This window comes from Protopterus annectens, chromosome 16.part0, assembly GCF_019279795.1.
Source record: "Protopterus annectens isolate FY-2018-M chromosome 16.part0, PAN1.0, whole genome shotgun sequence".
Taxonomy (NCBI): Eukaryota; Metazoa; Chordata; order Ceratodontiformes; family Protopteridae; genus Protopterus; species Protopterus annectens.
In genome coordinates, this window is record NC_056750.1 from 357748794 (window position 1) to 357774168 (window position 25375).

The 25375-nt window shown below is 40.0% G+C and overlaps 1 protein-coding gene across 1 annotated transcript in view; it reads right to left on the reverse strand.

The window, feature by feature from the left end:
- The window catches only part of SARDH (sarcosine dehydrogenase), a 2624838-nt gene that overhangs the window by 1210437 nt on the left and 1389026 nt on the right, over positions 1-25375 (reverse strand). Inside the window, exon 21 of the mRNA XM_044058055.1 lies at positions 9114-9261. Within this exon, the coding sequence (XP_043913990.1) occupies positions 9114-9261 (148 nt within the window). The remainder of the gene's footprint in view (positions 1-9113; positions 9262-25375) is intronic.

Below are 25375 nucleotides of genomic sequence, written 5' to 3' on the forward strand. Positions count from 1 at the left end.
TATACTGGATAAAAACAGCAAGTTCACATGGACTGTATTCTAGCACAACACTGGCCCTAGGTAAAAATAACAGACAAATACAGGTTAGATATTCAATACATTTTTGGCAAAGAAATTCATTTTAAATATAAAAACTGCAAAGAAAGAAATATAATTTCAGATGCAAAGCTGCAGACATTACAGAAGAGGAGCTACATGTACATGATTTTCAGATGGGTTTATGTGCAATACTGTTTACATAGACATATGTACTGACTGCATTTTATACACACCAACAAAAGTAGTACTGCTATTCACGGCTGTTAAAAGGTCAGTCAGCAATACAACATTATTGTTAAATGTTGGTTGGGTCCAGTTGAGAGTATATCCAATCTGCTGAAACAATTTTTTTTCCTTCTCCAGTTTATGGTGACATCTGAGATGTTGGCCGACTAGGATAATCCATTGCCTGAACTTTGAAGAAGTCAGCTTTCAACAAATGCAATGTTTGATGGTGTGATCTCAAAAGAGAGGGTTTTGATAATTTGGATATTGATCATGTCAAAAAGCGCCAGACACAGCTGTACTAACCCACAATAAGTACAGGACAAACGTAAAAAAACAAGCCACCCTAGTGGAATCCCAACATGAATAGGTTGTATAACAAAAGGAAGAACATTATGGCAAAAATTAGGAAGAGACATACCCAAGCAAGGTCGACTCCCTCATCAATCTTAAACTCAGGTGACTAATCAAATCTGCCAAAGCCATATTTGAGGTAAAAGATGTGTCCAAGGCCAAGAACAATTGAAAGGTTTCTTCAACTATGTCCGGCACCTCAAAGGCAACACACAACAATGCACCAAACTATTTGCAAATCGTGCCACCTGAGGTAGAAGATATAGCAAATATACTGGCCAACAAATTTAGCTCTAATTTTATCACTCCCCCTCCCCCACAGACCCCTCAGGAAATACAACCATAAAACACTCAACCTATCAGTAGGAAACAGGTCCTCAAAGCATTCTCCAAGGCTAAGACTACTGCACCGAATATCCCAAGATGCCTCCTTATTAGCATGAAACATGAAATATCAAGATCACTAAATTCATTACTGAACCACAACCTCCAAACAGGCTTCATACCAAATGAATGGAGGAGTGCAATGGTTACCCAAGTGCAGGCCCATCCATGGACCTGGGGAACTATTGACCCATAATCCCATCTAGTCTAACATGAAAAACTACTGATACTATGTCAATATTAAGCAAAGGCATAGGAAATCTTCAAACATTAGATCCAACTCAGTTTAGGTTCATTAAGGGCAGCCCATGCCTAATCCAACATGGCCAAGGCATTTGGCACAATAATTCACAAGGCATTGCAGACATGATCTCTGAAGTAGGTATAAAACCTTATGTCACCATCTGGATAGACAGATTGCTTACAGATTGGCCAAGAAATTAGAAAAGGGCAGTCTACCTATACATAAAGGCCACTCACAAGTGCTGGGTCCATTCCTTTTAGCATTTAAAGTCAAAAGCCTCTGGCTGTCCAAATCTGCAGACACCTGCAAAGTAGATGCAGTCATTAAATCTTCCCAAGACATAAATATCTTTCAAGAAGGCCGGACAAAGACTAAGGGATGCCAGTCACAGTCTAGAACTCCAATGCCAAGAATGGCTTAATAGTATCCCTCACAAAGATGATCACCCTTGCAAATTACTACATTGATAACGCACCTCTAAGAATAGACTCTAGCCAGGGATTTTGGACAATATGTAGTTAGCAACTTGACATTTTATTTTCATATGTCTACTGTAGTGAGGAAATCATTCAATGTTGCACAAACAATAAGCAAGGGATATGATATCTAGGTGCAGAGATGTCATTGTACTATTGTACCCTTCTCTCATTAGACCAATTAGAATGCATATGCAACAACTGGAGAGCTTACAGAGGTTCCTCGCAAAAAAAAAAAAAAAAAAATACATTTGTAGAAAATAGTCCAAAAGGACTACCTTAAAGCCTTGTCCTTATACTCCGTCTCCCACAGTCTGCTGAGGTGACCTATGCCTGGCCTATAAAGCATCCTCTGATCCAGCATTAATAGACCGGCTGCACATCTGCAAAACAAACAGCAACAGAAATACACATCAAGGGACCTAAAACTCACTGCAACTTAAATATGACATACAGGAGAGAGAGGTATGTGCTTCAGTGGCTGCCCCTTCTATAGAATAGGCTTCCCATCCATGTGAGGCATGAGTTCTTCCCTATGCTTATTCAACTGAAACTTGGATCAGTGTATGGGGTACCACAAACATAACCCTTTTCTGGCATCTATGTCTCTGTTAGACAGAGTAAGTTTGTAAATGCTCAACCATTTATGCCCAAGTCATATATGCATGTGTGCATATGTATATGTATATATATATATATATATATATATATATATATATATATATATACACACACACACATATATATATATATATATATATATATATATATATATACATACATACATGTACACAATATACATACATATGCGCGCACACACACATACATATATATATATATATATATATATATATATATATATATATATATACACACACACACACACACACACACACACACACCTCCCACAATGCTTATGAGACCAATACTTGTCTAATACAATATGTTAGGATGGCTAGGCTTACAAAGGCCCTTTAGGATCACTAGCCTAATATTCTACCAAGGTACTATGTACAGAGTCTCATCATAAAATGTCATCAGGCATGTGAAAGCCTTTACTGTAAAATTAAATCACATACCACAGCATCTCTTCGGTTGGCAATTTTTGAATATAACAAATCAGAAAATAATCACCATTATGCGCAATTTATGGACAATAACACTGCAGAAAAAATGATGATGAAAACTTCTGTTTTTAAGTGCATTTGCTATCTGAAAAATAAGATAAACCCAGTACCATTTCCACTCACAGGTACAGGTCTGCTAAGTGGATGTCTTTCTAGCAGCTTTTCACATTTATTCCACCACACTTGCAGGTGGGATCTTAGACTCGACAGCAGATGCTAGGTCCTGAAGTAGAGCAGGTTGTTCCTCCAGAAGTGGGGCATTTATGGATATTACTGGGAGGCTTTACCAGACTGATATGGCTCTAGTCATTCAACAATAGGTGAGAAGAGAACGACCTATGCCTCTGAATGGAGAGCAAGTCAACCAGTACCTTTACTTTGCCTTGTTGCACTGTCAAAAGAGGACGACTTCTACATTTTTCCTAGTGGTAAGTAAGTCAATCTGCATTGTGTACCACCATACCATCCCACCCTGACCAAGCATGGCCTTTTAATCCAGATCTTAATATGGAGAGTTAGAAGTCCAGTTCAGAGCCTCCAGCAGTTCCATCACTCTCCAAGGATGTCAGTGTGCCACTGTCTATGGTCCAGAGCCAGAAGAACAATCCTTCCCTCCACAAGACACATCATTTTGTGCTCATCTGCTTGGTTAGACACCATATACTCTCCACTCTAGGAAGCTGTATTCACCACACTGTGTGATGGGCAAGGTGGGCTTCTCACAGTAGCAACAAAATGTATGCCATGTAGCTGTGGGATGAGTTTGTCTATAGTTAGAGCAGCCAGTCTAACACCTAGCAGAGAATGTCCAGCAGTCTAGAAATGGTCAGCACCAGAGACTATCACAGCAAGTGCATGGTAGCTCTGATGTTATGGATACTTCACAATCCAATACAGCATCCACATATGACACTGTAATGACCGTCATACCAATCAGACAAAAGGCACAGTGCATTCGCAGCCACAACCCTGCCCTGTGTCCTCACTCAAGATGCCAAGCCTATGATCTCCTAGGCTGCCTACTTTCTGATATTTGCAGAATGTTATATAAATAAAACCACTTTTACTACACCTAAAGTATTCTGTATCTATTTAGTTTCTCAAGACTTAAATGTATGACCTACACTTTAATCCATCCACATTAGGCAAAAAAGCCCTGTGGTTAAGTAACATGAACAAGGGTACTTCCTTTATTTTTAACATACCAACATATCCTTAATAATTTGTATCTTCTCAACAAATGAATAGCTGTTGAAAACTTAGAATTTCAATGGTTTAATTAATTTTGCAGTGCTGCCTTTTAGCACATGGTGGTTAATAATCCCTCATCCATTCTTGTACTTCAATGCTTTTGGCACATAAGTGCAGTTACTACCCTGCTGTCAAATTAAGCAGGAACAGCAGTACCAAGACTTCAGAGTAGCTCTTCTGTGTAAAATGTTCAGTCATGTTCTTAGTGAGGTAAAGGAATTCATGTAAAACTTACTAAACTGTCCATAGAGCTTATTATCCATTGTATATAAGGGAGAACTGTATGCCTGCAGAAACATATTACTTCCTGGTAATTGTATTTACAGATATTTAACAATATTATATATTGAATTTCACAACAAGGTCCAGAGAATTAACATTAGAAAGCATTTCATACTGCACATTAAAATCAAGCTGCACTCTCTAAAATAAAATCCATTCCTGTTAGTTTCTTTCATTAAATTGTTTTCTGGAAGCAATGTACTTCATAAAAAAAAAAAAAAAAAAAATCACAGTCATAGCATGCTAGTGTGTGTGTGCACTTATGCATCCATTCAGACCAATGTTTTTAATTTCTCAAAACAAATGTCCCTGAAATAAAATATATATTGTGACAAACTAATGCATCCAAGAGCAGAATTTTGTTTTTTGCACACTGCCAGAAATGATGATGACTTTGACTCTTGGAAGATATTCAAATGCCAGGCAAGCAAGCTACTTGGGGAGGGAGAGTAATAGCAGTCATGCTTTAAACGTAGTTTTTTTTTTATATATTTTGACTATTTTTGTAATTACAGTCAGTTATGTCAGTCATGTTTTCAAAAACATCATGTTTAAAAAAGCAACAACAAATGTAACTCAGTTATGTCGCTGACCAAGATACTCTCTTCTGATGGATTCCAGTGGAATGCCAAAAAATGTGATAGAGTGCTACTCTTTAGAATTAGATGTCTCTCTGCATCAGTGACAAACTGTTTTTTTCTTCATGCAGAAATTTGCATGGTTGTTGTCCAAAAACACACACATAAATCTACAGTAAGCCCCAACAGATATTTGCTTATTAAGTGCAACTGAATCTAATATGTACGCAGCCAATTATAGGACATTATGCTTTATACATTCATCAATATACAGAGACAAAGGCTAAAATAAAGACAGTTTAGGATGCAAAACACATGCATGTCCAGTGTCTCTCATAGTACAGTTGGGAAATTAAATACTGATGATGTTTTTTTTTTTTTTGGGGGGGGGGGTTGGGCTGCCATTACAAATGACAAATCGCTACAAAATAACCAAATTATGCTGCTCACATAAAAAGAAAATGTAATTTTTTTCACAGTTAATACTAGATTATTAGATGAAGGCTTACAGACATTCTGGCATTAAATAATTCAAGCAGGAAATATTAATTACCAAACGTATACAAGACAAAGTTCTGTTACCAAAATGTGCTCTAAAGAACCACCACATAAGAAAGGTAGTTATTAGCAAGATGCTGTCTGTTTTGGTACGGTCCTACTCCCTTTCCTGCATGGACATAATACTGCTGTCCACATGGTGTACAAGCTGGCATGATTTTAACAAATGGTGGTGCTGCGGTAGTGTTGTCGCCTCACAGTAAGACGTTGTCCTGTTCGATTCTCAACTAAAGCGTCTTCTGTGTGGAGACATGCGTGAATGGGCGTACCTTCATTGAAGGTTGTGCGTCAGAGCTGGCAACTCGGTATGTAAAAATCTACTGCCAATCATTAGCGGACTGGAGTTCCACTGTGGTGACCCCTAACCAGGAAAAGCCGAAAGACACAACAACATTCAATAAAAAGATACCTTACTAGAAACATGATGGGCATCCAGCTTTGAATATAAACTATGCAGTCATCTTCTATGACATTATATCAGTAGAGGTGGCACTACTGTAATACTTTAAGAATATGGAAAAGTTGAACAATTCTGATGAGTCACTGTGGCAAAGGTTAGGAGGATGTGTGGTACTTGGACTTCTGATATGTTGTGAAAGTATTTTCCATGTAAATGATTATTGTTCTACAGTTAACTGATGTTCACCATCTAGTACTCAACCTACATTATTCATTACTGTGTACGTTTATCATGCATTTATTGTCCTTTCAACATAAGAAGCTGACTAACTTTTGATGTGCTGATACGCAGATGGTAGAACATTTAGGACATTACACATTAATTAATTTGTAACTATACCTGTGAGGGACATCTATACAAACAAGTGATTTAAAGGCATTTCCCCTATAACATGAGAAAGTCATCGCTCAAAGTACTTCAGTGATAATTAACCAGTCGACACACAAATTATATTCAACTTAAGGCTTTAATCTGAAAGCAGTTGCTTCTGCAGCAACACCCCGCCAACACAGCAGGCAACCTCGCACATCCCCCTAAACTTACATAAATAGATGAACATTTCCACTCCATGGCTGTAAAACATTGAGGCAGAGAGAAATTCCCTAAAACAGTCACAACAGTATCAAGTAATCACTGTTTTTGCACTGACATGAGTGAGCAAGTTATTTTTGAGTAACCACACAGAGTATACACAAGACATGTTTTAAAAGCATATATTACCATGTCTACATAATGGAGCTGTGACACCATTTGCACACACAGGGACTAGTTTCAAATGTTACTGTATCTGAATTCTGCCTTTTTTCCATTCTCATAGAGTCATTAATTGTGGACTTGACTTTCCTGTGATGATGTATTAAACAGGCACCTGCAAGCAACTGCGTAAGCTGAATACACACAATCTCTTTACTGTTCTACCTACTGCCTTTATTGACGTATCTTTTGAGGCAGTTAGTTGGGTAAGAACCATAGGCTAGTAGTGACTTTAGAGAAATTAAATGTGGTTTGTGACAAAGAAGCCAACTAGTACAGCAATTATTAAATGCAGAGCTTTAAAACATGTTTAATGTATAGCTAAATGGTACAACCTCAACTGTGGTAGGTAGGAATTGTGACAGACTTGCGAAGGTGCTCTTTCCTTGTATCATTTTTCACTTTCCTTTTTACTAGTTGGACCACAAAATGTTTCTTTGGAAGACGAGAGCAAATTGCCACTATACATAGTTTTGGGGAGTTGTTAGTGAATCAGTCCCTTCTAATTTCCCACTGCTTACATTGCTGCTGTTCTCTTGAACAATCTCGCTATGCAATGGGCTGTCAAAATAATCATAAATAAGCACATTTAAAGATAAAAAAAATGAACTACAAAAGGCACTTGCTCTAAAAAAGGTCAATTTTGTTATAAGAAATATGTGCCATCAAGCAGTTCTTAAAACCGTTTTCTTGCTATTATACTGCTGTGAGGTAAGGAATTAAGGATGGTAAATGTACCCTTATGAATGCAAAATGCAACAGATACATAATCAGGATATCTGAAATACCAGAGAGCCTGGAGTAAAGGAATACTGTTTGTGCAGCGTATCTGGTTATTAACAAACAAGCTGCCTTGTTTGGTTAGTACAGACAGGATTATGAAGTACAGTTTGTCTAGCTGTGACAACACACAGAAGTCAAAAGTGGAAAGGAGTGAAACTACAAGGAATACTAAAAAGCAAAAACATAGCTAAAGCTGTTTTTTTCAGTGAGGCTATGTATACATAGCCACCAATGAAGGCTCTGATCTCTCAGTCTTTTTTCCCATAGATACTTTTGGCCCTGCTGCCTGAAAATTATCAAGATATCCACCCCAAGGCTGAGCCCATTTGTTTCCCCAATAAGAGGGGCACCCATACTCAGTCATCCAGAGAAGCCATCATCCATGGGGACAAGAAGGCTCCTTGCCTCAGCTGCCCACAGACTAGCTTCCACTGCAGCCCAGACCACCAAATTGTTCCAGCTTTCCCAAACCAGTGTTCATGCAATCTACAGGCCTATTATTCTATGGGAGATAAATGCTATCTCCCTACCCACCACCATTGCAATCCAGCCGACTCTCCCATTAGCCATTCCTAAGCCTATCTATGGCTCTGCAGTGGAGCCCTCATCCATGTGGACAACTCAGGTTTTCTCTGCCCTGATCCCCCTCATACCTTTTCTCCCTGCTGGTGATGTGACCAGCAGCATTATTGCAGGGATTACCTACGTCCTACTCCTTTATATGCAGAAATAAGGGTTACCATGACCAGCTTGAGTAGCCAAAGGTGATATCCTTTTCCACATCCAGTTGTACTTCCCAGTACTATGGATCTCTACATTAGCACCTGAGCAACAGTCAAGCCAGCTCAGAATCACTAGACCCTCGCTGAGAACAGGGTAAGCAACAGACATTTGATCCCCACCCTCCTTCCCAGGTCTTCCAGTTGCCGTCACTACTTGAACTCATTTAATCTGGGTCACAGTCAGGGCTTTATCCATCACTGTAATCTCAGTGTAAGTGTATTATGAGCTCTGGGGTGTGGGAGGTAGAGATTTCACTTCAAGGGTGTTGGGGGGGCACAGCTGCACTGCACTAAGGATGATGTATGGTTTTCTTCAATAAGTACTGGCAGTAGAACAGGTGATGGGATCATAAGCATAAAAAAAAAAAAAAACAGTACACTCTAATCTGTCATAGCATTTTATGAGTTTAACCAACTATAGCTAAAGGACAAACCAAGCAAACCGCTCCTGTACTTCCACGAAGGTTACCAAGTAGCAACAGAAAAGGCTCATAACTACACCATTAGAATTTGAGAATGAAACTTGAACACGTACATTAAACTTATGGTAGTGAGACAGCTTGACATCACGCAGAAACAGCTCTAGCAAGTAACCTACTACAATTCTTTTTAATTTTCGGTTCCAATATGAACCACAGTACTAATTTAAACAATGTATACTACTTTGTTTGCAGTCAGGGTATTTCACTGCTGAGTTATGTCACTGGATGCTTCTACAGTCCATTGTTTCTTCAGCCTACCTTTCCTGGCCAGCCTAATTGCTGGTAAATTTATTTCATCTGAAATCACATATACTGCAGGTCAGGACTGTACTTACCTTGCAGGTCCTTGAACACTAAGCATGCCCAGTTCTTCTGAACAATCAATGAGTGAGCAGTTAAATTTCATATCCTGCAGTACTGTAGTGATGTGTGACCAGTTATGCTGGGCGACTGCTCCTCCAATAGCAAGGTAAAAACCAGTGCCTAAAAAACGGGAGGAGGAAAAAAAGGTAAATTCACTAGGACTCAACAATCATTTTTCAGAAAACTTAACATTAGCTCAGTTTTTCTTAAGCAGTAAAGATAATATTACTAGATGAATATCAAGGAATTACATTTAAAACATTAATTTGTAAGACTCATTTACTGCAGCTATACAGAATTTCACTTGAGCAGGATAGCAGTATTTTACATGTTTAGAAACTTTGCAGGTTACCTAGATGATGAAATTTATGAATAAGGCATTTTTATTGAGCGTCATCCTTATCTACTTCCCAAATTACTTTATGCATAGTTATTTGTAGAAGTGGACACAGAGCATGGAACAAGAGTCCAAACACATCACAGAACAGAGATGCCCCTAATTTTCTTTGCATACTTTGTCTGTGCTGAATTTCTCACTTTTATTATGAAACCGTGGGGCAGTTCCCGTGGAACAATATGTTACAGTAAGCTCAGAGAGCACTTTTATCATTAGTGGTACAGAGCCTGGGTCTTGCAATACTAGCATGAGAACCACTTGTTCCAGTGACTTATTGCTGACCACTCATCAGAGTCTATATTCACACTTTGCAATCACTTCATGAAAGCAATTTTCTTTTTCAGTGGGGATGCCCCCCTACACCCTCGAATGTCAGGGCTCTAATGCCACACCACCATGTTTTAAATGTACTGCCTCTGAGTAGCACAAATGCAGACAGAAAGTTTTAGTAATACAGTCAGGGTACTCAAGTCACTTGCACTCAAATGCACAGACGAGCATTCAGCTGCAAGCTTATGAGCATTTTAAACAAATGTACAGTCAGAAACTGGAAGGTAAATTTATTTATAGCAGGATAAGCAATCACAGTCTATCTCAGAAGTTATTCAGTGACAATGGAGAAAGCATAATAATGTAATTAGAGATATGGGACATAACATCAATACTGAAACGACAACGGTCTGATAGCATCCTGGGAGTAATAGTCTCCCTCAATTATATAAAATGGAAAGCTTGTAGTACATATGAACAGCATTACACTGAGGAATACAGTCAGAAAATACAATGCAGAATTTAACAGGTACGCACTCCTTACCCATCTTGTTTTGTTCAGGGCCCAATTCTTCCTTCTTTTCCGACTGAGATGTTGCATGGTCTAGAAGGAATAAGCAGCATGGCAGTTGGTGGAGTGGAACATTTCAGCATTACATATGTAAGAAAAATATTTGTTGAGGCTGAGTGTTTAGAGAGAATTTGGAGAGCTGTAAAGAACAACTCTCTTCCATAAATGAAAGGTTTGAAGTGTGATACAATACATACTGTGAAAAGATGGACTGTACAGACAGGAAAAGGACCCTTAGTCATAATATGCTTAGATTGAGTTTTAGTAGTTCTGAGCATTGCTGGTACTTAAGTAAGAGTGCATAAGAGGATTGTCTGGCAGTTGGCTTAAAGGGTTACAGAGCTGTTTCATATGGTCCAGTGGTGCAAGGTTCGATACCCTCAGCACCCAATTCTGAATTATGTTCACTTAACCAGACACTGCTTCCGGCTGAGTCAGAATACGGTCCATGGAGATCAATGCTCTATTCGTAAAACAAAAAATAAATTCCTGGGAATGTAAAGTCAATACTGAAAGGATGGACACATATATCCAAAAATGCCAGTGATAAGGTGAGGGGCTTAACAGAAGAGATACCAACAAACTCATAAAAAAAGGAATATGGGAAGAAAAATTCTGAAGAATAGAAATGGCACCAATGGAGTGAAGCAACCATGCTCATCATGGGTAAGAGTTTCAAAAATTGTCACGCCATAAAATTTGGGGGCAGAGAGAAAAAAGGGGTGCAACATATACATGAAAACAGAGTGGAGACTAAAGCTCTAGAAAGACACAAGTACTGGCATAACTTCATTTTTTTGTTTTTTTACAACCAGCTGATATTACAGGAACAGAAAGTCACATGAAGAAACTGGTGTTAAAGCAGGGAATGATCAGATAGCCCCTTTTGAATCCCATACTGCATAAAATGCACTCCCCTACTGAGGGCGTATTATTTGAATCAGTAAAGCAAAATGACAAATGGGTATAACGATAAGGTTGTCCACTGATACATTTCTACTACGTGGGTGGGCACCCTTAAAGAACCTCCAGAAAGTATAACACTCAAACTACATTTTGTGCCTGTGGGATTTAAATAACTTTTTAGAAAACAATTTCCAGAAGACTTCACCAATATGCACATCAGAATCTCATTTCCCTCTGTCCAAAATTTTTCAGGTTAAGTGGAAAGTTCATTGCATGGACACTCAGTATGTGTTTCACAAGGTATGAAACACTGTGTTTAGGTTCGTGTGTGTCGCTTTCCTGAAACAAAATATGTGGGGCAACTATGGAAACTTAAGTATAGCAATGTGTTAGAGATCAGGAAGTGAAATGTATCATTGTTAAGTTCGGAGGGAGAATCTCACAGGTTCCCTCTATTAGCTAGAGGAGGAACAATAATGTCATTTGAATATTTGTCTGTCATACAGAAGATTTTTAAGGGATGTTCTGGATTAAGGAAGAGATGGGGTGAGACCGTGAACCCAGTGTGCAGATCTGTGCGATACACAGAGCACAGGAGTGGTAAAGCAAGGTAAATGGAGCACATCAGCAAATAAAATCTCATTACAGAAATTTGGTCCAAGGGTCATTATGAATGGACAAGATATAGAGACAGGGCAGGCATACACCAAAACAAATACTGAACTAAACAATTTACCTTTTATCTTCAGTAGTAGCACAGTACCACACAATCTGCAGTACCACCCCTTAAACAACCATATTACATAATACCAGTATCCAAGTGCCACCACTCAGGATGACATTTTGTCTTAATGCTGGACCCACAACACTGACAGATGCTAACACATTCACACAGCATAGCTAACTTTTCAGGTGGATTCTACCAATTTTTAATGACCTGTAGACCAAGACAGTAAGACCATGCAGTGACAATCTGGAACCGAGGTGACACCTACAAATGCTGACCTAAGTCTATACTCAGTTGTATATAATACCATTGGATGCACAGCTGGAATCTTGCTTGGTATTGCAGCCATGGCAATTTTGATAGTTAATGCATGGCAACATTCTGCTCGGTGCCAAATGCTTAGAAATCCAGTCCTAAACTGCAGTTAGATTCAGCTAGCAGTGAGAGACACCGCTTATTGTAGGCACACAATGTACATCCATCCAAGCTTATTCTTGGATGACCTCTAAAGTGACCCATGAAGAGCCACAACTATCCAGAGTTTACTAGACAAAGGAGGAAACTGGAAGTTCGGTTAGCATACTTTATCACTCCTTGCAATATAATACAAGTTTTTTTCATTGGAAACATTATACAATACCCACAAAACTGTCACTGATACTCAGAATACCAAATCCTACTGCCCAAAAGGCTAAATATTACAAGTGGCAAATATGGAAGAATTTTCAATTCATGCAATATTATACCATGCAGATCTCAACTCTGCTCAGAAATCACAGACATCAGTCAAGCAGAACTTTATTATTCTCATCAAATGAAGACTATTTTTCTAAGAAATACAACTGTCTTTAAATAAATGAGTTTTTTGGAATTTCTTTCTAAGAAACATAGCAAGGCTGATGTTAGCATTTTGGGGGCGCCAGCAAATGTCAAGTTGGGGACCCCTTGGACACTTCAGTCCAAGTATTATCACGTCACTATCAGGCCCCTAAGTTACATTTTAATTCATGCTGTAGAGTTTTTAGGAGTAGCATTTACAAACTGAACTGTAGATAAAATGTTGTTACAGTCCTGCATGTCTGTACCACGCTATGTTGGCTCATCCCAGAGGGACATTCACAATTACTGGCATTTAGCTGCAAAAATGATACGTTATAACAAATCTACATACAGTCAATGCCTGTGCATCCCTCTGATGTTAGCCTGGGATGAAAGCAAAGGATCAAATGTCCACTGTCATGTATTTCAACTGCTGTCATGCATACACACAGCATGCCTCGTTATTCCTCATCTACACCCCACAAAGGTAGAAGCCTGTATACGTGCCAAGTATATCATTGTAAAGAAACAATTACAATAATGTATTGCACTTTGTTGTTCCTAGACAGTACACTGCCAAAACTGTAGCTAAAGTAGCCTTCTTTGTACAGCTCTGAGGTCTGAGAAGTAAAAGTAATGATGACCACACTGTCCCCAACCCAAACACAAGCTAAAGTGACTTTCTGTGCACACCTCTAAGGTTCAATTGTGATGAAAATTCAAGTAATAATGACCATGCAATCCCCTTCCTGCCATACAACTAAAAGCAACCATCTGCACACACATCTGAGTAGGGCTGGGTTTAGAGCGAGTTTGGTTGAGGGCAGAGTCAGCCACTTACTCCACATTAAAATCCATGTACACAGTCTGATGTATACAGCCACCAGACTCCTTGAAGTTCTAAGTGTCTGAATGTTCATTGATGTATTTTATGCCTTACTTTTGAAATCTAAATACTTAACTGCATTTTGTACTGCTACTCAAAAAGATAGGTTGTGTAAAATCTTACTGAAACGTTATATGCAGTCTCTTCTCTTCTCTGTTGCAGTATTCTTCCATGAGGAGATTGTCTGCCAAGCGACCCGATCTTGATCAGTCTCCAAAAGTCTTAGGTGCCTAGGGTGCATGGTACATTGCACATAGACTATCGGGTGTAGGCCATAAAAGTGACATATGCATGCGCCATTCTCAGAACCAAGTGCCCCAGGGAGCAGCACTGAGAAGTAGCATGGGTACATCCAAGAAACAACCAATGCAACCAAAATGCAGGGGGATGGAGGGTGGGATACAATACTGCAACACAACAGGAGGACATCTAATGTTATTGTAAGGCTTTAAAATGTATCTCTGTCCTTCCATTCTGCTGTTGTAGTTTTCTTTACATGAGGGAGACTGATGGTGAGTGGGATAGAATACGGCAACACAGAACAGAAGGACATTTAATGTTACTGTAAGACTTTAAAAATGTATCTCTGTCCTTCCATTCTGCTGTTGTAGTTTGCTTTACATGAGGGAGACTGATGGAGGGTGGGACAGAATACTGCAACACAGAAAAGAAGGACATCTAATGTTACTGTAAGACTTTAAAAATGTATCTCTGTCCTTCCATTATGCTGCTGTAGTTTGCTTTACATGAGGGAGACTGATGGTGGGTGGGACAGAATATTGCACACAGAAGAGAGACTGCAAACGCTCATAAGAAGGAGAAAAAGGAGGAGGAAGAGGCAGAGGAGCTACCCAGGAAGCCATGGAGAATGACTGTAGCGAACCCTAACCTGGACTTGGAAATGTCTAGTTGGTAATGTTTGGTGAACTGTCAACTGAAGACCAGGTAGCAGCCTCCAAAATGGAGTTGGTGTCCAATCCTTTGAAAAAGGTGCCAGAGTAAACCATGGCTCTGGTGGACTCGGCCCTCACTAGACAGGGGAAGCTCTTTCCATGGTGTTCATAACAGAAGGTGATTGCTTTAGAGATCCAAGAAGAGATAGTCTGCTTATAGCCTGGGAGCCCTAGGGCTCTAGGGAGGAAGGAGACAAACAGCTGGTCAGTTTTCCTGATAGTCCTGGTTTTTATTCAGGTAGAACTTAAGCTGCCTCTACACATCTAGAGTAAGCAGAACCCTTTTTGCCATGGTTTTTGAGGAAGGGAAAAAGGTGGAAAGGTGAATTGTTTGGTTTAATGATAGCTCATTGACCACCTTAGGCATAAAGAAGGGGTTGGTGCTGAAGAAAACCCTATCCTTATGAAAGACTAAAAAAGGAGAGGATGCCATAAGGCCTTGCAATTCTGAAACCCTTCTGGCCAATGTGATCACCAGAAGCAAAACAGTTTTCCAGGAGCAGAATTTTAAAGAAGCAGAAGCTGGCTCAAAGGGGGCGAGGGTCAGTTTTTCCAAAACAAATTCAAGATCCCAGGGAGGAGGCACTGGTCTTCTCAGAGGTCTCATGTGTAGGACATCTTTCAGAAATTGTTTGGCCTCAAACCTAGTGGCCAAATGGGGTGAGTGTGGCAGACAGGCAGAGATGAGGAATAAGTTAGTCCAGCCTCCAACTCACACAGGTATGAGAGGACTGCGGGGACATCCACGGTTAGTGGGTCCATTTTAAGCGAATGGCACCAGATTGAAAATCTTTTCCATTTGGATAACTTAGATTTCCTTATGTTGGGTTTCCTGTCCTCCTGCAGTACCCTTAGGATGTCCTCTGAGAAAAGGTGTCTAAAAGGAATCGGGGCTCTGTCACCCACACTGTCATTTGTTGGGTTGACAAGTAGGGATGAATGAGGGTGCTTTTGTGTTGTGTTAGTAGGTCCACTCTGTGACTTGTGATGACTGCCCTTGACTAAATGCAGAGTAAGGGGAACCAATGCCATCTTGGTCAAAAGGGAGTCAACCAGAAAGATTTTTGGTCTGTCCTGCCGAATCTTCAGGAGGACTCTTGGGAAAAGAGGCAGGGGAGGGAATACGTAAAGAAACATCCCTCTACAAGAGAAACTTAGGGCATCCACCTTCCAAGCCAGAGGATGTGGGTCTCTGTCACAAAATAGAGGATGATGTCTGTTCATGGGGAGGCTAAGAGATCCATTTGTAGAATACCCCATTGGTGGACAATGTCGAGAAAGTTTTGCCATCAAAATGTCATAAAATAGTTACACGACCTTGGAAGGTCAAAAGGCACTCTTCCAATTTGTCATAACATTGAATTTTAAATGTTTCAATCCACAAGAGTGAATGCTAGTGTGCATTCGTTCTTGTGGATTTGTCACTTTGAATGGAGGTTCATAAGAAGATACTAGGCTATCTGCCCTAGGGCATTTATAGGCCTAGCCAGAGTGTATTTGGCTTCCGCCTCCCTATTGGATTAGCCTACTGTGCCTCTGTAAAGTAGGTCACAGAAGGTACCCTTTTAAGATTAGTTTACTGTGCCTCTGTCTAGCAGGGACACAGAAGAGATCCCAGGGGTGAATTTGCGATTTCCCATCCACGCGTCCAGATTTCGCTTGAAGAGCGTCAGCGAGGGGCTATGTCTAACATGAATTGGGATTCTATTCCAGAGTGAGGGGAGCCACTGGGAAATGAATCTGTCCCTCCAGCACGTCCTATTTATTTTTGTGCTGAGGTTTAGGTCCCTGGAGCGTGTAGCTCTAAGGGACTTGGATTTTTTGAGGTGGAGCATGTCCACTAATTCTGGGTTTGACATGGCTTTGTACGTCAGGCATAGATCGCCTCTGAGTAGGCGGTAAGCAACTGAGTACAGCTGGAGTTTCTTTAGTCGAGCTGCACAGAACATCTGTTTGTAGCCCATGATCCTCTTGGTGAGGTACTTTTGGGGTCTCTCCAGTTGCTGCAGGTGTCGGGTAAGGTACATCCCAAAAGGGGCATTGTATTCAATTATGGGCCTGATGAGTGACGAGTAGAGGGGCACAATGACCTCTCTTGATCTAGATGCGAACCCTTTCGTGATAAGGTGGGCTATTATAGAAGGTCTTTCTAACCACTTTGGCAATGTGATTATAAAGGAGAGATTACTATCTATGTTGGTCCCCAAATCTCTAATTACTTCTTCCATACTTAATGGATTACCACCTATGTGGTAATTTGTGGGCACCTTATTTTTCCCAAAGGGGATGACTATGCACTTTTTAGCATTTAGCTTGAGGCCGTGGCTCTGGCACCAAGCATCCATCTCTGTGAGACTCTTTTGGAGGATGCTTGTGTCAGCTGGAGATTCGATTATGGCCCCCAGTTTGCAGTCATCTGCGAACTTTGTCAGCCATAATCCCCCCGTGTTAGCCTGAACCTCAGAGAAGTATATACCGAACAAGAGAGGTCCCAGAACTGAGCCCTGTGGGACGCCACTTGTAACTGGTTTGGATTCGGACATGGCACCTGCGATTCTGACCATGTGGGTTCTATCTCTGAGCCAGTTTGCAACCCATCTTGTGATATAGGGGTTGATACTTAAGCTGGTAAGCTTATTTATGATGCCCGAGTGGGGTATTGTGTCGAAGGCTTTTGCGAGGTCCAGGTAGGCTGTGTGGACTACCTTGCCCTCATCTATGGCTTTGGTAACTGTTTCAAAGAAATCAACTAGGTTTAAGAGGCAAGATCTGCCCTTAAAGCCGAATTGGGTAGGGTCCAGTGTCTGGAGGCTCCCAATGTCTTTGTTAATGAGTTCCATGATAATACGCTCCATAGCTTTACAGACCAGACTAGTCAGGCTTATGGGGCGATAGTTTCCGGGGTCCGTTATGGCACCACCTTTGTGGAGTGGGACCACTGTAGATGTACGCCATTCTTTGGGTACATATCCTGTGGTAAGGCTAAGTTTGAACAGTGACTTAAAGTGAGGGTTCAGTTCTTCTTGGAGCTCATGTAAGACACAGCCTGGGACACCGTCCGGTGCCATAGATGCTGTGTTTTTTGCTTTGGAGAGGGCAGCTTTCACCTGTGCATCTGTGATGTCAGGGAGGTTACATTCAGTTGGGATAGACATTTGCTCCTTTGGGGGGGAAGGGGGGGAGAAGTTTGCGCTGAATCTGTCTGCCAGGATGCTGGCTATGTCTGTAGGTTTGGTATACTTTGTACCATTATGCAACAATTCAGAGCATATCTGGGTGTTTCTGCCCATGTTCCTGACATAACTAAAGAAGGCCTTGTGATTATCTTTAGTGTCTAGGGCAATTTTTCTTTCGAAGCTGGCCTTTGATGATTTTATGAGGGATCAAAGTTTTTTGCTAATACTGATCAGAGATGCCTTCCCTTTTTGGGATTTTGCTCTGTCATGTAGTAGCTTCCTCCTTCTGTTGTATAGCTTATTTATGGCCGGGGTCCACCAGACTGGTCTCCTGTTTTTGGAGGAGTGAGTCTTGGTTTTATTTGGGATAGCACGATCCATGCATTCCTGCAGGTGCTCATAGAATGCATTTGTAAAGGATTCCATGGATTGGGCTGTATTATCCTCTGGCCCAGGGGCTTTGAAGGATTCCACCTCAGTCTTGAGAAGTGCAAAGTTGGCTTTTGAGAAATTCTTTACAGTGATTTCCTTGGCTGGGGGTGGGGACGGGATATGGATGTCCAGGGAAATTTGTTTATGGTCTGATCTTACCAATGAGGGGTTTACCTCTGGTGTGGAACATAGAGTCCCCATGTTGGTGATGACCAGGTCCAATATGTTGTTCTCTCTTGTGGGAGTGGTGACCAGTTCTTCCTTTGTGTTAGAGTTTATAAATTCAAGGAACCGTTGGGCGAGGGTGTTTGGGCTTGAGTAGTTTTCCCAGTCAATGCTTGGGTAGTTGAAGTCACCCAATAACATAGTGTTTGGAGAGACCTTCATATTCTCCAGTGTTCTCAGGAATGCCAAGTGGGGTTCCTGTAATAGGGAGGGTGTTCTGTAGCAGGCTACAAACTGAAAGGCAGTTTTGCTCGCTGTTAGTTGCACATGGATGGTTTCCGATGCTTCGTGCAGTACCACTAACCTGGAGGTGTAGGTATCTTTGATGAATATAGATACTCCCCCTCCTTTTGTGCTTCGGTCCGAGTTTTGGGGCCGAAATGCATGGTATGAGTTATAACCTGGTAGTGCTGGGGTGCTCTCAGGAGTCTTGAACCAGGTTTCTGTTACTGCACAGACATCGATTTTCTCCATACTGAGGAGAGCCTTGACTGCGTACATCTTGAGGTTAAGACTTCTGGCATTGAGTAGCATTACCTTTAGTTTTTTTATCCTTGGGTTGTCTATGGAGGTGGGTTTGTCCTTTGAGCCTTGCCTAAAAAAGAGGTCACACTATAGTGGGGATCGTGAAAATAACCCTTTCCCTGACTATAGTGCGATGTTGGAGTTAGTATATATAAGAAGCAGGGAATGTGACGTCAGGTGCTGCAGGTGCAGCTGAGGCTTCTGGTCTAGGTTTCTTGGCATTCCACTTTGCTACCAATTGGACTTCTGAGCTCGAGGGACCCTCCATCCTTTTTGCAAGGAGTTTGAGATGCCGGTTTTCCAGATATATGGAAAGTGAGTTTAGCCTACCACATAGGGCTTTTGAGACAAACAACTGGCAGATAGGGCAGGCCTTAGGGTCATGGGAAAGCCCAAGAAAAAACAGGCACTGTTGATGGCTGTCTTTATGCAGAATCTAATCTCCACATTCACATTTGCCCTTCTTGGATGACAATAAAATTAAAACTCCATCAAAAATAAGAAATAGATTCTACAACAGGGCTCTTATCTGAGCAGAAGTTTCTTCGGTGGTCAGACAGCACATACGGGAAAGCGCATTCTGTCTGATGGTAAGTTCTGAGGATGGTGCATGCATACATCACTTTTATGGCCTACATCCAATAATCTATGTGTGATGTACCATGCAACTAAGACTTCTGTAAAGTGGCCATCGAATCGCTTAGCAGGCAATCTCCCTCATGCAAAGAATACTGCAACAGCAGAATAGAAGGCATCCGTTATATACATGCTCAAGATGATTGTCTCTCTTCCATGTGAAAATCAGTGACATTTACAGACACACACACTGTACACTCATCTTCAGGGAAAAGAAAGGAATTCAATTTCACCTGCTGCATGTTTCTATGGTGCTGGGGTTAACCACAGCACATGGACAGATTCATGAACAGACTGAGTTTTTGGGGGAAAAAAAAAAAACAGTCAAGAACTTACAGAAAAAAACACAGTCAAGAACTTACAGAAAAAAACACAGCCAAGAACTCAACCAGCGAAAAACAGTGCGCAACTGCAGTGCCACTCATTGTACCACACTGTCAAGGAACAGCTGCTTTCACACACATGCTCTTCCTGCCAAGCCACCAAATACAGCCACTTATGTTTAAGGTCTATGTTTGTGATGGTAAGTGAAAAAATGTGGCCAAGCTTGTTACTGATAAATGTACTGCAACTATGTCCCCCGCCCACCACGTGCGTGCGCACACACAGTGTGTAATGGCAATGCTGATGATGATTGTGCTAGAAAGTTAAAGAAATTATAGCCAGCTTACTGCTCTTACAATGCAATACAGACACACAAAGCATAAGTGATAGCAACACTAGTTCTGCACTTCCTTCCTCAAAAAGCAGTACATTGTACAGCAGTACTACTGACACACCAGATCGGCAACAGTTGTTTAGCAGTTGCCAAGCAGCAGCAGGGATATGTCTCTTATTTTAACCTCATTGAGGAGCAATGCCCATTTGTCATGTACCCTGATTTCACAGAATGTCCCTGTTTTTGAATCATAACTTTGCTCATAAAAAGTTTGACTTGCTGATAAATCATTCAAGATTAGTCAGTCAATAAATCCAATCACAGTTTCATACATCTTATCCAAAAAAATAGATGCTGATGCAAAATGCATTATTCTATTCTCTTTTTAAATGATTTAGAGTAATATTTGAAAAGTGTTCAGCTTGAGCCTTTATTCTGCTATTATGTTTGGCTTTGCCCAGTAAAGAAGTTGAGAGTTACAGAATCTAGTGTTCTGTCAGTATTTATAAAACTCCTTGAAAAAAAAAAAACATCCTCAAAGATTGGAAGCATCAGATCTTTTTAAAATCCCAGACATGCACTAAGATCGGTCATTCTGGGCTGCTGATTGCACCGATTATCAGCCTTATTATTTATTTGACATTTGTTGACCAGGATTGCCCATCTGAGTGGAGGCCTGGAAAGAAAAGCTCCATCATTAACATGTGAAAAGAACATTACAGTAATAAAAAAGTTAGTACCTAATTTTACAACTAACAATGAAAAGAATACCATGTTATATACAAACATTATATCATCTTAACACAAAACAATGAAAAGAATACCGTGTTATATACAAACATTATATCATCTTAACACAAAACAATGAAAAGAATACCTTGTTATATACAAACATTATATCATCTTAACACAAAACAATGAAAAGAATACCGTGTTATATACAAACATTATATCGTCTTAACACAAAACAATGAAAAGAATACCATGTTATATACAAACATTATATCGTCTCAACACAAAACAATGAAAAGAATACCGTGTTATATACAAACATTATATCATCTTAACACAAAATAATGAAAAGAATACCATGTTATATACAAACATTATATCGTCTTAACACAAAACAATGAAAAGAATACCGTTATATACAAACATTATATCGTCTTAACATAAAACAAGAAAAGAATACCGTGTTATATACAAACATTATATCATCTTAACACAACACCCTGTTTCAGATAGTGAGTGTAAGCAGAAAATGAATATTTTTTTCCTCATTTTTCCCCAACCAGCAGCAGCTTTTGTGGGATCCTCGCAGTGTCAAGAATGATTAAGGGGGCCTTGCAGCCATGGTTGTTACGGGTGCCTAAAATTGGCTATGATGCTAGTTTTAGAGGAATTTTGACCAGTAGGATTTAATTAAATCAAGGGCACTAAGTTATTGGTAAAACAGTTGATTGAAATAGTGATGTCAGTTACTTGACGAAGTACTATTAATATAACCAGAGAGCTTTGAATTTTAAAGGAGATGCAAATAATGCCAAGTACACAACTGCTGTACTAGCTTTTGTTGGACTGACAAAAGTGATACAAAATATCAAGTTAAAATAATATGTTGTGGTTGGGGGCCCCCCAGGACCAGGTAGCTCCTAGCGGCCACAGGGTTCACTGGTGCCTAAAGCTGGTTGTGAAACTGACAATATGATACTATTCAAACTTATAAACTAAATAGAAGTACTTAATCACAGTTTTCTTTGCAGAAGACCAAGCACACTTCTCTGACGTTCTCATAATGAGGTCATACATCATCAGAGAAAGGGAAATGCGCGGTTTTGCTGAATGACTATGTATTCTCCTCTCCCCAGTGTAAACAACCCTTGGAGTGATAACATAAAAGTAGTTCAGCTGTGTAGGCAAAGCATTTCATAACTGGGTAACAAGGGTTTGCTTAACTTATTCAAAATGTCTTCTTTAATCTGCATCTATTACAGCTAAGATACAATGGGACATAAGCAGAAGCAGCAGCTGGTTCTATTCCGCAGTAATTTTTATTCAGCATTCTTACACTGCTGTTCAAAGTAAAGACCCCATGTTTCTGGACCCTGAAATAACACCGCCAACCCTGGCGCACTCTCACTTCAAGTTTCTGAACTTTCATTTTTTTACTACCTTATGTCATTCTGTTGAGTAGGACCTGATATATGGGCAGGAATTATTTTTCAGGTCATGAAGGTTTGAACAACTAACAGAGAATCTCCAAGACTGAAAAAAGCATTAGAAAGCAGAGAGGTCCTTAAATGAAGAGTCTTCATACCGAAGCACTGCTAGAAAAATGAATGCAAAGCCTCATCTGAAGTTACTTTTTTGGTACAAAATTTGTTTCAAGGGTTGCATATTCTGTCCTAAACCATTTACTGAGAGATTTTATAAAACTAGAAATGTTACATTTTCTAATAAAATGAGGCAGATCATTCTACAACCTGTTGGCTGTACAATAAAGCACACACACATTTTATTATATATATATATATATATATATATATATACACACACACACACACAAAGCTAGAAACATTAGTGTTGTTTGAAATGCTAGGACAGCCATTGGGGTGTTATTCCTAGCACCATAGTCGTGAGAATCAACACACCCATAGTAGTAACTATAACTTCACTTTTTGAACATTTATACACAAGATGCTAGTCACCCCAATGAATCCATTAACAAAGGAATATAAGAACCGACAAAAAGCCTGTCCCACTGTCAAACCTTAAAAGTCTTGCCTGGTAAAATTATCTTTGCATTCTCTCTCTTTTTTTTTTATTTGCAGCTGGGACATGCTCTAAATGTGTAAAGCCTCATAGCATTCAATGTGAGGTCTCACACCAGACCTGTACAGAGGAAGCAAGACCTTCACTGCAAAGCACTTCTTAACGGTGAGAACACTAGCATCAAATGGAAGATGATTGTCTGTTTTAACTCCCAAATCCTTAATATTCATTGCCTCTAGTAATATAGAGTTGTCTACTGAAGAATACTTGCTATCGATTATCGAAGTGAACTACAATTTTATTATGTTAGCAAAAACTATTTTTTAGACTGAAGCTAAAATGTGTCCAAGAACTTCTGGAACGTGACCTCATCTGCTAATCTGATTACAACTGTTCTAACCTTAGAATCATTGGCAAATGTGCTCACCCAAGTATTGTATTCTAGTAAAGGTAGCATATATTCACAACTATATACAAGCACATTAAATTATAATATGCAATAAATTACATTAAGATAAATACACTTAAGGCTGGGTCAAATGCAACTGTTCAAGTGTGCAGGTTATCAAATTCAGTTCAAACTACTATGAAAGCACTTTGAAACTGCTATGATAAGCCCGTTTTACTCAAATTAATGAATGGACTAAAAGTGCAAAATCTTTTTATTGTTCAGTGCATTGCAGCACTGAATATATTAAGCGATGGTATTGGGGGTACTCCCATTAATGAGGGCCTGGTGACTTTGTGCGCTCTCAGTGCCACTGCTTTCTGCATAGCAGTACTTTGTAGAACATGCGTCTGGATCTGTACTTCAACCAATGTTCAAACCCGCTAATCAAATATGTCGGAGAAATGAGCTGGACGCTATCCATGAAAGAATGGAGTACCAAGGCAGGTTACACTTACACTGTGATATTCAGAGATCACAAAGGCATGCACTCACAAAGTAGGGATGATGCACAGTAACCAATTTACAAAGCATGTGCTTGAATGTGGGGATGAGATCACAGCATTACAGGAATCTCTGCACATGAAGGATGTTTAAATCATTCATGGCCTTTCTGCCAGGAGCAATTTATTAGTGGATTTCTTGATTGCTTGTCATCTCATTAATGATTATTGAGTCAAGCAGGCTGATGTTCTCTACTCTTTTTAGTTCCTTTCCATCAAGAATAAAATTTTCCAGTTGGCAGAATCTGTTTTTTTTTTTTAATTTTACAGTGTAAACCATTTTGAGACTGCAATCTTAATTAGTAGATATTTCAGATCATCTTCACTTTCAGCCAGTAATGTAGAAAGTACAGTTAGAAGCAGCACTGAAAAACTTGATTGAAAAACAAAGCAGAAGGTATTGATGACATTCCCATTAAAATATTATACTGTAAGCGCTGTGAAAGTTAATGGCTCTTTTGCCAATGTTCACATTGTAACAGCTTTTCCTGTAACTCTGTTTTGCTGATGATTTGTTTGACATACAAATTAAACAGTAAAGTATGCAGCCTTGTTGTTCATCTTTACCAATTCTAAAGCTTTCTGTTTGAACCGATGACGGATGTAAACACTGTACATGAGAACTGTTGGGTGTTAGGGCTTCCCTGTTATTCTCACTGCATCCCAGAGTTTTTCATAATTTACTCAGTTGACTTCCTTGCAACAATCAATAAAACAAGTGTGAACTTTTAATTCATTCCACCCCTTCCCTGTAGCTGACCATCGGCTGGCACCAACTGCTTTCCTTATTCACGGTCTCTACCAGACCTGCTTTAGCTTTCTCCAGGCTCAACCTGACCCATATCTGGGTCTAATGAGAAGACTGAGAATATTGATCACACTGCTGACAGGAGTGTAACCTAACACCCTTCTATCCAAAATCAACCTTGCAAGCTCCACAATCACTATATATGGAAGTGCATTCATAAAGGTTTCCACACATGGGTAACTTCCTGACTTAGTGATATACCACTTGCAATTGCAATGCTTTCATCAGGCTCTGAATGCTGTTGTTGCAGGGAAGAAACTCCCCTCACCCCAAGATGGAGAAATCCAGCATTGACTGCTGACATCCATCCACCCCCCCCCTCCATCGGGTACCTCCACCATCCATGGCATCCATGCCACTAGCCAAACACGAGTCCATCTAGGTCACAGTAGGAGCTTTATCTCCATATACACTGGGACTGGATTATTGAGATATTTTGATGGTCTACCTTTTCAAAAATTCAGCTAACATCTGAAATGGTGGCTCTTATTCCACACTGCTTCCTGAATCCTGCTTGCATTT